The 15,592-nt window shown below is 44.2% G+C and overlaps 1 protein-coding gene across 1 annotated transcript in view; it reads right to left on the minus strand.

The window, feature by feature from the left end:
• Positions 1 to 9,512, minus strand: part of tshz3a (teashirt zinc finger homeobox 3a) — a 16,775-nt gene extending 7,263 nt beyond the window's left edge. The window contains exon 1 of the mRNA XM_032523888.1: positions 9,067 to 9,512. Within this exon, the coding sequence (XP_032379779.1) occupies positions 9,067 to 9,106 (40 nt within the window). The 5' untranslated portion in view covers positions 9,107 to 9,512. The remainder of the gene's footprint in view (positions 1 to 9,066) is intronic.
• Positions 9,513 to 15,592: the final 6,080 nt, after the last annotated feature.

Here is a 15,592-nt window from a genome sequence, read left to right on the forward strand (position 1 = left end):
AAACACACAAACACACTCCTACACGCACGTAGATGCAAGCGATGAGGAAAGACAGTGACACCTTGGCATGCAGGAGGCATTCCTGTGGAGTATCATTTTCATAAACATAAGGGCCGCAGACGAGGAGGGAGAGATCATCTGATAGAAATACTGCAGTGCTGCTCTGACGATCAGGAACAACAGACAGGGCAGGGACAGGGGGTGATTAAGCAGGAAGGTGCTGTGGCTGCCTCTAAAGCAGAGCCTCTCAGTGTGTCTCTCTCTGTCTCCTTCCCTCTGTCCCATGGGCTATTTCTCCCGCTGCTGAAAGCACTGTCTGTTTTTGATGCTACATTTTAAATAGGCCTCGTAATGATAATATGAGGAGGACCTAAAAAAAAATAATCAAGTAGAATTCTACACTTGCCGGATTATCTCAGCTCAAATCAGCAAATGCATTTGAAGATCTTTGTGAAAAGCACAATCCTATACCTCTTCATTAAGCTACGACTACGTCCTGTCCCTTTTCTTCAATCTGCCTTTAATTGATGACCACAGTGTATATTCCTGGTCCGGCCTGCACAGCTGGGAAAACAGTCTGTGAGCCAGATCACACCCAAACAGCAGTGGGGTAAACAGGATGTGTCATTAAAAAACCCGTTTCTGACCCTCATACTCAAACGACTGCTTGGTCTCTGGAAAAAAAAAAATGAAAAGGGACAACCTTGCCACAGGCATCGTGGTACGAAAATAAAGGTGAGGCCTTTTGAGCGTTCATCAGTGTAGCACAACATTTCATCTGTGCTTTTGACGATAAAAATAGCACAGACGACAGATGTATGTAGAAAAGTTTTTTTCCTTTTTCTGAAACTGTCGTGCAAAGATATGCTGAAAAGAGGATCTGTTTAAATTCCCACAAAGCTACTGTGCTACTATGTGCAATAAAGTGCTGCCCACTTCATAAAGAAATGTAATGTATAAAGTCAATTCAATGTGTATATTTTAGTGCATTACACCAGTAGAAGCGAGGAATAAGAAGGCTTAATTGACTTCCTACGTGGATCTTTAAGAAAATAAAACAGAAACTAATGCTATTGCAAAAGCATTGTTTATATAGGTTCCATAGCTTGATTACCACGCATAGATAACTGTACCGTGCACAAAGAAGCAACTACAGGGATACAGGGAGGGGAGCGGAAATTGTCTACATGGGTGGTCCCTTATAGCTTACTGTCAAGATTACAAAAAAAGCTTTATGGTGTTGCTTAAAGGCAACAAAAGAATTAAGCAACAGGAAACAAGAAAGTGCAGGCGATTGTATACGGTTTAAGATGCAAAATGCATGCTCATTTAAAGTCCTATACACAGTACAGTGAGCTGCATTTCTTGTATGAAAGATAACATATACAGTAAATCATTTATTATTACTATTATCCAGTTGAAGAACAGAGGAAAGGAGGTTAGGCGTAGTCGCCAAGATCTTTGATCGCATGCAGTTTGAGAGTCAGTCTGTGATCAGACCGGGGGGGGGGTTTAAACAGTGCCACGACATGACAAGTTTTTCTTGACATGTGTTTTAACCGGACCTTGACGCCCTTAAACCTTCGGGGGGGGGGGGGGGGGGGGGGGGGGCTCTTACTGACAGGAAACAGCTCCAGCGCGCTACGGGACAGGAAGTCACCTTAGTCTCAATCAAAAAACCCACAAACCACCAACTTCCACTCACTCTCTCTCGAGTTTCCCAGCAGCCTAAAAACTCTTTAAATAGATTACAATAATTTAGTCTAAAACAGCCCCATTCTGTCAAAATAGCAGCGGATCAGAAACATACCTAAAATGCCTTTCTGTTGCACACATTTGTCAAAGCAACACACTCAATCAAACTTAGTTCTCTCCCTCCTTTTTCCCTTTGATCCTTCCAGGCTGGTTTGAAAGTCCCACGAGAAAATATGTAACAGGTGATCTGCGGCCATCTGAAATGTGAATAAGTCCTGACATAATTCGCTTGTTCCGGATATGACCAGGCAATCCTGTGCTCATTTTTTCGAGTTTTTTTAATACATAATTCGGCATTATGCTTACACAGGCTATCGTGTTACAAGCGACCGTGGATGCCTTTGTCAGTTTTTTTTGTTTTTTTATTTGTGTGTGTGCTCTACCCCCTGATGGCATTGTGAATGCATTGTGTCCGCTGATTGTAGTGCAGGATGTGTGATATGGGAGATGGGAAAAACAGAGAGATCATTCTGGCCCCAGGCAAAGCTTAGGGCTGGACCTTGTCCATGCACATAGTAAGAGGAGAGAGAGAGAGAGAGAGGGAGAGAGAGAGAGAGAGACTGAATAGATTCAACCCTCTGCTGATTGTTTTGTTATGAGTGGACCTCAGAGCTGCCAGCTGCACATACAGACCTTCTAGACTTGAAAATTCATCTTGTCTATCTGACATGAGACGAGCCACAGACACGTAAAGTCTTCCCGTTACTAACTCTAACGTAGAAGAGAACGAGGTGACTCATGGTTCCAGTCCTCTTTTAAACTTGACGCAGCCATAATAAGCGATAAAAAAAATTAAGAAAACAAAACAAAACACAAACAGCTTCCACAGGTGCAGAACCAAGGGCAGTAAGGATCAAGATGCCACGGGAAGGCGGTGTTTCAGTCGGACATGCACACACAGACCCTGCCTCGTCTGTGTGTAGTCAGGCGGACGTCCTACAACTAGCCCACATCTCTGCCTCCTTCTCTATCTCTCACTTGTTTCTGTAAGCTGTACTCAGTCAGTTGTCAAGCCAAGCTCCACAAAGCACAACTCCTCAATCTGTTTTGAAAGAATGTTGTTAAAAAAGGTCATCAGGCAGTGGGAAATCCCTCTTTCAGCTATTTAACTCTCAGCTTCCCAACACACTTACAAACACTAGTTCAGTAGAACCATAATCCATAAGTTTATACATGTCAATTCAAAGCCAATAATCTAAATTATTTGACAGTGGAACTTCGTGTACCTGCAGTGTCTTATTGTCGTCAACTGCAGTGCAAAACAGCATGTGCTCAACTACGGTGAGTACAGTATATACAGTTTAGTTAACGGAAAGTTCATATTTCTTTTCACCGCCAACGGAATGTTTTCACAGCAGCTTCATACTAAATCTATTAAAAGCTGTCTGATCTACTCATGTTTTCTTTGTCCCATGAACCCAAACTGTCAAAGTTAATCATTACTGTGTCAAACCAGGGGGTACATGTTTCAAAGTTGTTTCATTGCCTTTTTAGAAGTAGGTTAAGTAAAATGTTTTCGTGCCATGTTGGATTGACGGCTATAACTGTGAAGATAGGAGCTAAAAAAAAAAGAAAAAAAGGTCCTAACATCTTAAGGGTGGGGTTAAACAAGGGTTACGGTAGTTCTACAATTCAGGTCTAAAACCAGGCCTATTGTAAAAGTCTAGAGTTGATCATAGACCGTTAATAATATACAGTGTATGGAGTTGACACACAACATCCGGAGCTCAAACTGGGCCTACAGTTGAGGAAATAGGATTGGTTCAGGTCTGAAACTGGGACTGTGTGTAAAGTTGAATCAGGGGTGAAGGGAATAAAGTCGGGCTTGGGAGTGGGACGACTAAAGCCCTCTCACAACACACAGCTGCTGCCATGATCGCCTAGCAACGAGGAGGTGATGGACGCAGCCTGAAGATGGATGGCCACCATAAATCACAGTAGTGAGGAGGAGGAGGAGGAGGTAGGAGACAGAGAGAGGGAACAAGAAGAGGACGAAAAACAAAACAACAGATTTTTTTTCTCTCCCTTTTTTCTGTAGCAGCAGCAGAGCCTGGCCTTGCCTTGACCTCTCACTGTACTCTTTTATTCATGATGGTTGGGGAATGACACGGGGCAGGGGACTCTTCTGGGCAAAGCTTAATGGAAACTTCCAGGTAATCATTACAGTCAGTTAGATTGGATCCAATGGATCATTTTATAATGTACAATTGCAATAAACTCCACTGAGGCGTCTACGTGCCCTTCAGTGTCCAGAGTTTTCTCAGGATTCCACTAACTTTTTAAAGATGATAATAATGATAGACGATACCTTTCATAAAGCAACCCTCCAGGCAAGGCAATCTGGGTAGTGTAGTTGCGGGATAAACATCCCTGGGCTATCTGATTATGGCCTACTGCTGCGGCGCTGGTGTCTAGTAACACTCAGAGAGAGCGCTCAGCCATCCATCATGCAGTGAGTGTCTGTCTAAGGCTTTCCACCCTGCTTCTTCTCGTCCTGGCTCTCCAGTTACAGCCATACACGGTCGGCCTAAATAATATTCTTCATGATAAATGGCACTATAAGCCTGGTATCCATCATTAATCTGATTTTTAAAGAAGCATCCATCTTGGAGAGAGCCTGTTAGGGCCACGGGGGAGCAGAGCAGCTCGGGTTCACTTAAAGGCCAGGCTGCTGCATGAGTGATACCTGTCAGCCCTGCTCATCAGGGAGCAACACACACACACACACCCACACACAGACATTAAACATTGACACCATATGGCCATGCGTGCGCGCACACACACACAACGTTACGGCGCCTAGGTGCGTTCGCTGTGAATATATTATGAGTAAACAACACCAACACACTTGTCGGACTTTGTGTACTCACAAAACATATTTCTCCCCTTCAGTCAGACATCTAGAGACGTGTCATGGAAGAACATTCTGTCACTCGTCAAAACACAACTCAGTGTGTAACACGACCCATCTTGAAAAAATCTCACCTACCAAAAGGGTTTCAGGAAAACTCACTCTTCCCTGGAAAAAACACACAGACACACACACGCACACACACACAGACACACACTTTTCCCAGCTCTCCAATTCCTCTTTTTCTCTCCACTGACTCTGCAGCTCATTCTCCATTCCTCTCCTTCTCTTTGTTTCTCTCAGGCCACTCTCTGTCTTGTTTCCCCTCTTTCACTCTCTCTTTCTCTTTCTCTCTGCCCCTTATCCACCTCCCTTCTCTGTGTGTCTGCTAAAGCCTGTTTGATAAATGACACACGTCACTGTGTCAGAAGCGAAGGGTGGGTCAGTGATAAATGACTCTGTTGAAAAGGAAATCGGCTCTCTGGCATGGCCGGGCTATTCTCCTCCAGGATTGGGTTTCAGGACCCCTGAAGACCGGCGCAGCTCAGTTTCCCCACGAAAAGAGCACACATCCCACCAGGCTCTGACACTCTCTACCTCGAGGAAGGGGCGGGAGACAGAGAGAGGGTGGGTGGGAGCTGGGCTTGTAGGGATCCAGGCTGTCCCAAGTGTCGCTACAGTACAGCTGCATCTATCACAACAGCGGTGGGACTATTTTTACAAAGCCTCCGACTCAGTGGCCAGACAGCAGTCCTGGCTGAAAACCTCGACTGAGAGCACACTGAAAGCTAAGACTGGATGGCTAACGGTTTTCTATTTGTGACACTACAACAGCACTTATACTCCTCTTTCTCTCCCGAAGCCCAACCCTATGGCTTGACATCTGCCAAGTGTGTGTTAAAAAGCAGAGGAGGCCCATTTCACCGCCCCCGCTCTACTTCTCCTCATCGTCCCCACCACCAGCACCTCCTCCTCCTCTTCTTCCTCCCACCTCTGCCCTCTTTCTCTCTTCTCCTACACTGTCTCTTTCACTCACTTGCTGGCAGGGTGGCACTGTTATCATTACACAGGCAGGATTTATGGAGTCAGGGCCTATGGCAAAAACAAAAAGGCATCTGTCAATACCTGTGGGAAACACTCTGTCAGCCTTCCTCCTCCTCCTCCTCCTCCTCCTTCCACTGGTGCTCACAGCCTCATTAGGTATGCACTTATCAGACACATAGATCACAGACGTGACTCAACCTCGCCGGAATCCAGCCACAGGACTTTCATTAGCAACAGGGCCTGCAAGGCCGAAAACAAAACATTTGCGGCGCTCACACCTGCAAACAACGCCAGCGGAGGCGTATTGTTGTTAAATCGCGCCAGCACTGTCGGCCGAACAATTAAGTCCCAAATCGTGCCCCCCTGCTGCTTCCATAAGGGCATGCTTTTCACACATAAACAACAGGAAGGCAGATGGATATAAAAACAGCTTACTTCATTTCTCACTTGCTGCTTTTAACAACCCAGTCACAACATGTGCCCATGTGACGGCAATGTGTGCTGTTAATGCTCCTATCTTTACTTGCGTCAACACTGCGTGTTTGTGTGCTTTGTCTTGTGTTTCTAAGTTGGAATATGCTGCATAGGTGGTGCGCAAAGACAGAGAGAAGGGAAGAGAAGGACGAAACGGAGCAACATGGACGGGCCTAAAGAGCTCAGAGAATTATGGCCTGATCCCAGCAGGTGGTCTACTGTTACAATTCCTTTCATCACTATCACAAGCCAAACCCCTTGCGCGCACACACACACACAAACACAACAAATCAGAAAGTGCATGCTTTGCTCACTGATTTGCACGCATAGAGAGAGACATGAGTGATGGCTGCCAGTCTGGCAGCAATAGTCCTGACCCTGCAGAAAGAAGAGACTGTTGCTGTGGAGCCTGGTCCAAATCAGACTAACCCCCACCTCCTGTGTCAGACTCTCTAACACACACACACACACACACACACACACACAAGACCAGGTTGCTGTTATAACATGGACTAACAGTGCGCTAACTAATGCAACACTCTGGATCCTGTAAACACACTGACACCATTCTGCAGACATACTGTACAGGTTAGACATTTCTTTGCCCACACGATGAGTGTAAAGACGACTTCATGTTAAGTCTGCGGAGCATTTCAACTTTCTGCGGCCATTTCAACAGCTTTAGGCCTCAGGCTTGTGGCGAAGCTAATCACCATCCATAAAGGAAGTGGGTCTGTATTTCCACAGCTGGGAGAGTCCCTTTCTCATGTTTGCTCGGCTGTTTACATGGCCAGCTGCCCTCGGTTGTTAAGAGCACTCAGACCTGACCCAGGTAGGCAGGCCCATTTGTCACCTGCAGCGGAAAATTGAGTTACAGCACAACCAAAGGCGAGCGGCTCTGTGTAATATCAAGTTGATTACATCAAAGTGGTGGCAAACCTCATTGGGTTGGGCACCCCGAGCTTGTCATCTCCAATCACGGGGGCTGTCAGGACTCCATCAGCCTCACGGCTAATTGGACCAATGCTAATGAAGCAGGCAAAACAAGTTTTGTACTGTGGAGAGAGAACCCCTCTCAGCCAGAGGAAGGAAAGAAAGAGAGGGAGAGTGTGTTGGAGAGACAATGAGAGAGCAAATCAGAGTGTATGTGCGTGTGTGTGTGTGTGTAGCGGGGTAGATTTTTCATGCAAGTCTCAAGGTTGCAGTGGGCTGACTCTCCCCCTAAGTCCCTAATCAAGGCCCATCATCTGTCATCCTTTTCTTTGCTCTCTCTATCACCATGCTCTGCCTGCAATCAATTCATCATCACCCTTTGTGTGCCACTGAACAGTTGACAACTTTATAACTTGCAGCTGCACGGGCTGACTGACAGGGGTGGAAGGGGAGCATGAAAAAATGAAGAAATGAATAGATGAATGAATGAACAAAGAAGCGTGGTTTCAGGGAGAAAAAGTTGTTTTCTAAAAACACAAAACGATCTATATTACAGCCTTTTATTCCTTTTTGTCAACAGAGAAACAGCAGTGTAGCAGGGAGGAGAGAGGAGAGAGGAGAGGAGGAGACGAAAAAAACAAAACATCCTCACTGATCTGAAATCAGAAAGCTTTCAGTCATTCTTTATGTGGTCCCCGCGGCCACTCTGAGCCAGTGAGCATGTACATTAGGCTGGGGCATTTTGATGAAATAAAAGCCCAGGCCAGCTTATGGCTAAACAGAATGGGAGCACTCACTCAGCCTGTCTCTGATTGACCATTAAAGCCATTGATGAATGGGCCTGTCAGGGGAGAGACAATTAAATCAAACATGAAACAAAGCCGTTGTGACGGCCCGGTCTGACAGAGCAAACCCATTCCTCCCCTCCATTACATAGCACACGGCTCCTTTTACAACCTCTAACCCACTCCTCCCGCCTCCTCTACACACTGTGTGTGTGTGTGTGTGTGTGTGTGTGTGTGTGTGTGTGTGTGTGTGTGTGTTCAAAGTGAACAAGTGAGCATGTGCACAGGGCAGTGTGATGTTTTCTGCTGGAAGTATGCATGTGTATGTGTGTGTGTGTGTGTGTGCCTGCTTGTGTGTGATGTCTTACTGTGAAACCACTCCCCCCCCCCCCTTTACTTTTTCGTAGTCATTTAGCCATAAGAAAAAAAAAAGAAAGAGAGAGAGAGAGAGAAAAAAAGTACACAGGGCCTTTCAAAGTGGTTTAAACGTGACGTCAGGGGCTTGCAGCACATGGTGGGAAGTGATTTTCTGATGCAAATCGGGAAGGATCAGATCAAAGCCGCATGACAGCCAATCAATCAACCGTCAAATCAGACATGGCAACTGTCGATTATGGCTCCTTCCAGCCCACGAAACCCCATTGTCTGCTCTCAAATTGTTTATCCTATCCCAAGAAAAGAAAAGAAAAAAAAGCTCAGAGGTAGGTGCTTTTTTTCCCCCCCAGTTTGTGCAAAGAAGTTATGCGCTCGGATCAAATGCGCACAAAGCCCTTATGTCCCCCTTATGGCACGCCTCGGGCACTCACCATCATGAAAACACTGTTTTTTTTTTCCCCTCTCCCCCTCACAGGGTTTACTCCCACAGATCAAAAGGTAGATGTGTTAGGATCGGGAAACTGTCAGGGATTCAAGTTGGGAACAATAGGAAACGAAAGTTTACGGCAGGCAACTCGTCCGATGGGACCACGGTATGGTCGCACAGCGCGGAGAGCGAAAACGCACGATCACCAGCTTGTTTTATACAAAGTGTCCAATAAGGGGACCAGTTCCTATGATGTCTCACAAGCCAAGAGTGACAAAGCGGATCGTTAGAGAGCAAAAACACACAAAGTGGAAACGGAAATGCAGTGACTGTGAAGTGAGCTCTCCAAAACAAAAGGTAACACCCGCAGTTTTGTGATAGTAAAGCTTATTTTTACGCACATTACAATTGGATCCACATACCTGCTGCGCGCTTGGGCGCTTCTTGTTTCCTCCGCGGCATGTTTATTTGTGGAGATTTCCGTGAAAGTCTTCTTTTTTTTCTTTCTTCTTCTAATTTAATAAACCCCCTCGACGTATCCGGGAAGATCCACCTCTACTCAGGAAAGATTCACGCCTTCGTGTAGTAGACTGCACAACATCGGGGAGTCCGATGGAAGGAAAAACTAAAAATCATCGTTACGGAATAGCAGCCTGCGGGAAAAGTCAGCGGAAAAAAAATAAATATATAAACAAGGTGGGAGGGGATATAATTTATGTTCTGGGGGGGGGGGTTGATCGCGTTCAGAAATGTCAGCAGTGATAGCCAGCGTCCACATCGGCTGCCTGGTCTGGCAACAGGCAAAGTTGAGGGATAAGGGAGATGATCGCGTCACTCACAGCAGGAGAATGGGCAAACCCACCTCCTCCGTTAACTCTTTACTTCTCAGAAAGGGGCGGACACCAGGCACGAGTGTCCTCCCACCTCTGCTTTTCATGGGAATCATAGCTGATTTTTTTTTTTACTTTCAGGCTTATAATCACCAACCAAACCCCAATTATCTGAATAATATTCCAAATAATGTCCCCACATATGTGTCCACGTCATCCATCATCACGTTTCCTTGTAAACCCTCACGTAATATTTCCACATAAATGTATGACTTCCCTGCATTTATTTCTAATTACTCTAATTGGCCTTTTGAAGGTATTTTAAGTGCTTATAAAAAGCCATTTGTTACAAGCTATGCGTCAATATGCAAACACACTCACCCACTAATAGGCTACTGTTTTATTAAATGTCACACGTTTTCAAAGCTTTTGTTCAGGTTGGTTATACTAATTAAATTTAACTAGAAATTGCATACTAGATATTGCAGTTTAATATCATTGCACACATTAAACTGCAGTTTAGCATCCATCCAGACCGTGCATATGCTATTTAAAGATAATCAAATGTAGCCTACAGAATGAACAATGCATCAATGTGATAGTGTGTTTAAGACGGGATGTATTTTTGATATAATAACATGCAAATAAAGTGTAGTAGGGAGCTTTAAAATGTCATTTATGTTACAGTTAGGCAGAAAACCAAAAATACTATATAGAGTAGAATGAGCTAGCAGGTTTGTAAATGTTTTCTACTGATGGGTGGCTACACATGTCATCTAAAAAAAGACAAAATGTACTGTTAAAAATAGAGTTAAATGCAATTAGTTTAATAGACAGTAACAGGAAATGCTAATACAGAAGGCAATGAGCCCTGGTGAAATGGCCTTTATGCTACTGTTACTGTTGGTAGGGGTGTAAAATGTATTTGTCGGTAAAAAAAAAAAAAACATGCTCACATAGTCTGTATTATAACTGGTGCAAAGATTTGTTAAGCACCCCTCTCACCACTGCCCCAAAATGCAAATACGCCTGAGGTTCCTTTCCTTGCTAATTTAATGTGAGCAGTTAAATGTTAGCTTTCATCACAGTAAAAGCATCACTTCTCCCATATATCCACATTAGGTAGAGATCAAAGCCAGTTCAAGGAAGAAGCGTTAAGTCTTAGTGCCAAGGTAATGAGTTTTTTTCGCCACTCGTATTGCTTTTTTCTTGAGCCAGCAGTATCTCTGCAGAGTGGGATGGTCCCGGGTCTCCCTCTGTGCCTCTGATGTGTTCTGACCCCTGCCAGCAGGAAGACACATACAAATACCAAAACATGCTGCGTGTGGGTGCTCGGTGCTGCACACATATTATACACACACGCACGCACACACACACACACAGTGCTTAGAGTCAAGGATGTTCTTACTCTTTCAGATACAAATCTAGAACACGCACACATAAATGGCATCACACACACTCTCTCTTCCCCCCTCTTTCTCTCTTTCTCTCCCTCTAGCTCTCTCTCACAAACACACTCACACACACACACACACACACTCACACACACACACACACACACACACACACACACACACACACACACACACACACACACACACACACACACACACAGACGTCCTCACTCAGAGAACAAGAATTAAAGACCTCTCTGATCAGGACTCGCCCCCGCCTCCCCGTCTCTAAGAGCACAGAGGCCCGGGTCCCTGTCACTTTAACAACATGGAATTACAACCCAAATGGGATGTCAGGGGTTAGCAGTGTCTCTAAGAGAACTATGTGAATATATTTCCTCCTATGGACTTGCCCCCATCATGACCTCCCCTAGGAACAAGAAGTAGCCTGGTGATTGGCATTTTTACAGCCAAATTAAACCGTCGTGCGGGCTGCTGAAGGCAGGAGGAGAAAGCAGCTCTTCCAAAATTAGTGAGCCATCATCATGACAGAAAGTAGCGGGGACATGGTGTCATCCAGCTACTGTATTGATTAACCCATAAATACTATATGGCCTCTACACTGTGGCTCTCCCAGGCTTACACTGTAAATGGAAGTTATCTCAGCTGTGCATCTGTCTTGCTTTGCTCTGAAACACTGATATCAAGGGACCGCAACCTGATTGGGTGTTTAGCACATCATGAACAAGAGGACTCTATGCAAATTATTTGTGAAATGCAAATTGAATCTTGGATGCTTTTAGTGCTTTGTGCTGATGAAAGTGTGAAACAGAATATATTCTAATTAAAGGAAAAAACAAATGCAACAATTCTTACAGAGTGGATTACTCCATTGCTTTGGAAAATGCAATTTGATACAGAAAGTGTGGCTATTTAAAGAAATATTCATTTTTTTAAAAACTATGTGTGATACTCTCGTATATCAGGTAGCCCTGCTGCATTATTTCCCCTTTCTTGTGCTCGACACCAGGATTTATTATAAAAGAGGAGCATCTGTCAACCCCGCACCACAACTTCACCCAATCAATCTCAAAGTTGCGATTAAAAAGCACGAGCTGCCTTTATTTTCCTATTGAAATCTTTTGGCAAAAAAATGGTGAGAGGCCTTTCAATTTCATAGCCTCCAGAACACTCAAGTATTCATTGCGCTCTACTTTTCGCTTTCAACCTCTCTGCGGGAGGCATGACATCTACGTATGCTGCTCCTATTCACAATGCTATTCAGCCTTCAGATGTGTGCTGCAAATGATCCCTCAATACCATCAGATCGCTCTTATTGGCATGCACCCAGTTCTGGGCCTGTCCAGAAAGGCAGACGCAGTGCCAGAGTGCAAACTGACAGCGCTGTTCTCATGATGAGTCCCATTCAGCAGCGCTTTGTCCAAACGAAGGCACAATCTTCTATAACGTGGCAAAGTTTCGCCTCTGGAAAATGCTTCTGAATAAACTTAAAAGGCAGCGAAATGACACCGAATAGGGTTTCCATTGATTCCCTGCGAACACATACAAGTGTTTTTCTGTGCACGTGCTTTGTGTGTCATCTGTGTATTCATGCGGGTAGGTTCATGTGTGGGTGTGTGTGCGTAATGCATGGCCCTGTTGAGAAGAGTGATTGCTTTATTCCTGCCATGTAGGTGCTGTGGGGGCCAGGGCTGTGTCTTTGGGCAGCTGTATGGATGGCTTGAGGAGGTCTCCATCATTCATAAAGCACCCTCCTACATGTAGAATTGATCTTCCAAAGAAACAGGGTGGCAATAGCAGTTCATCAGTCTTCCCCGACCACAAATCACTCGGAGGTGTCCCCCCCGGGGGAGAGGTGACACCATTGTCAGCGCGGCGGTCCCCTCGGACAACAGAAGGGGCAGGAACTCTCGCTCATACGGTGCCCCCAAAGTGTCCAGTGAAATGTGAACAGCGTTGGTGTTAATACGCTGTATCCATAGTAATGCTCAAACAATAACTGCACTATAAATAATATGCAGAAAACTCTATTGCAAGTACTTTGGCTGACAATGCAGCTAAACCAAGCCATAAAAATAAAGAACAGCCTTTTTCCATTATCTGTTTGAAGACACATTTTCATAACGTATTGTCACTGTTTAAATGAATAGAATAGATATATTAGAGGCAACGTGTGATTCAAAATGAGAGAGAGAGAGGCACAATTGCTACATTAGCTCTCATTTTTCATAAATCGGATTAATTTTGAAAACACACCTACACGCCAGGCACTGAAGTCAAACAGGTTTTATAAAGGATGCATAATTAAAGCTACCTTTACTCATAGTGTTTAATATATGCATCTCTGACTATTAATAACCCGGGTCATTAATTTGTATAAATCAGCTATGTATGGCATCGAGTAATTTCCACTCCTGTAAAGAGAATTGGTGAGATGAAGCTCTCGCCTTTGGCCTTGGGTTGCACATTACGCTCATCTTACATTAGGGCACATGCTTCTCCTCCTCCACCTCCTCCTGCTGCTGCTCCTCATAACGTTTGGACTTTGTCATTGATCTTCATTCTAAAATAATCTCTTATCATTTCTCATTGTAAGCCTCCAGAGAAACCTTTTCCAGGTCCCAATTCATTAGCTTCACACTGAAAATAGAAAAAGCTTAGGGAAAGGTGGACGTGTGGTGAAGGCTCAGAGTAAGCACCTTTAAAATATGTCCACCAATCCACCTTAAACACTCATGATCTTTCTTTAAGCCTTTGACATGCTACATATTTCCCTTTTTAGGCTATTTGTGTCCTTAAGCACGAACCGCTCACTATAAAAAAAAAAATCACTTTTCAACTCTAATTTTGTCACTCTCCTCTCTGTTTTTAACCATCCCCGCCTGTTATCAAGCCTTATAGTTCAGTTTTCAGTTCATGTCTTCATTAGAAAACATTAACATTCACAAACTGAATGGGTCGGGCATTGAAAAGGTCTCCTTAACATTTCTCGCTGCTTCCTCCCAGACGGCCAATAAGCAACTCTTTCTCAATCATTGTCCAGACGGGAGAGGAGAGGCAACGTGTGAGACGGAAGAGCTTTTTTTTTAATGACAATTTTGTGGTAAATTATCATGAGAAATCTGATAAGGTTCATCCTTTAGGGAGATGACTCCACACCGTTTCAATTAGCGCACTTCTGATTGTAGAGGCAGAACTCAGAAGATTGATCAAGTCTCTCTCTCTTCTTCTCTTTCCCTGCCTCATTGCCCAAAAGACCCTTTTAAAATATTCAGGTAGATTATGAATGGTTACACCCCTATCTATTTATATCTCCTTTATTGACAGTATTACATTTATATGGAGTCAAGGTGAGGGATTTAATTTAAGACTCTTGCAGAACTGCTGAGAATATTTAGAAGACTGATTAAGGGACAATGATTTATATGATTAACAATTTTCAGACAAAAGAAAAAGTTAGAGGATCAGTTGTAACTCGAGTATGGATCTGCTGCGTATTGCTGGGATGTTCAATTCTGAAAATTCAGGAATATTTCAATAAGTTTTCGGAGCCATGGTCTCACTGAGTGACTAATAATTGTGGTGTTACCTTGTTATGGAAATTCAAAGCTACGTCTGGCACACCGCTCCTCTGATGTCACGTCAGTCTGCTTAGTGCTGTCAGCTTGTGTTTGAGAGAGAGGCTGATTTCTCTCTTTCCCCTTCCCTCTCAGGCGGGGAACATAAAAGGGAGGATGTTTATGATGGACGGGCAGCTTTTTAAAGAGAAGCATCACAGGGTGTTGGATGGGAGGGATCCGAATCAGGACGGCTGTGATGTGACGAGACAGACAGGAACATCCTTCTCCTCGTGTCGAGATGTCAAGCAAGGGGGAGTCTCAGCAGAGTAGACAGTATCCTCACTCTCCCGGGTGAAGCAAGAATCCGCAAAGGGAGGAGAGAAGTGGAGGGACAGTGGTGCAGAGCGGGCGTCGTCTCTGCGATGTTGGCCTAACCTTTGAGTCAGGTTGGGCTTTTTTCTTTGTTGTCCTGGATCATTTGCTTATTCTTTGATACTTGTATATGTATAATTGCATGTAAATATTAGTTTTAGGCTATTCCACATGTAATCTTACCATTTATGTACAACAATAACACTGTTTCTACCTGTTACAACATACTAAAATACCCAACTGATACATCAAACTGATACTGATGCATGAAGTGCTGTTAAAGGAAGAGTTTTGGGAAATAGCTTTATCAGGTTTCTTCATGAGATTGAAATGAGTAGATTGAGACTTTGAGAATATAACAACAGGTGAGGTGGTATGATGCAGTAATACTGTGGATGTAACTTGTCCTTGTTTTATTCATCCCTAACTTGGGATAAAACAAAGGTAAGCTCCAAAACGGACATGAAACCTTCCATGGCTCATGTCTGTGTACGATTTTGGTGAGGTGCCTTTTCGTCTTCAATTACGGTCAAAAGACATTCCGGTCTAATCTGCATAAATTTACACCTTTTAAACATGTGCAGGTTCTGTCTATCTCCTACTCTCCCTCTTATTCTGTTTGGTAATTAGCCTTTGACCCTCCTGGGCTCGCGCAGGCGTGAAGACTGAAGGACAGAGATAGTCTAAGCGATGGATTTGTCATTGAAATTTCTCATCAGCCTGAAATCTTGAGGGCAGAGCTCCCAATTTATTACATTACAGAGCACATCT

This window comes from Etheostoma spectabile, chromosome 8, assembly GCF_008692095.1.
Source record: "Etheostoma spectabile isolate EspeVRDwgs_2016 chromosome 8, UIUC_Espe_1.0, whole genome shotgun sequence".
Classification (NCBI taxonomy): domain Eukaryota; kingdom Metazoa; phylum Chordata; class Actinopteri; order Perciformes; family Percidae; genus Etheostoma; species Etheostoma spectabile.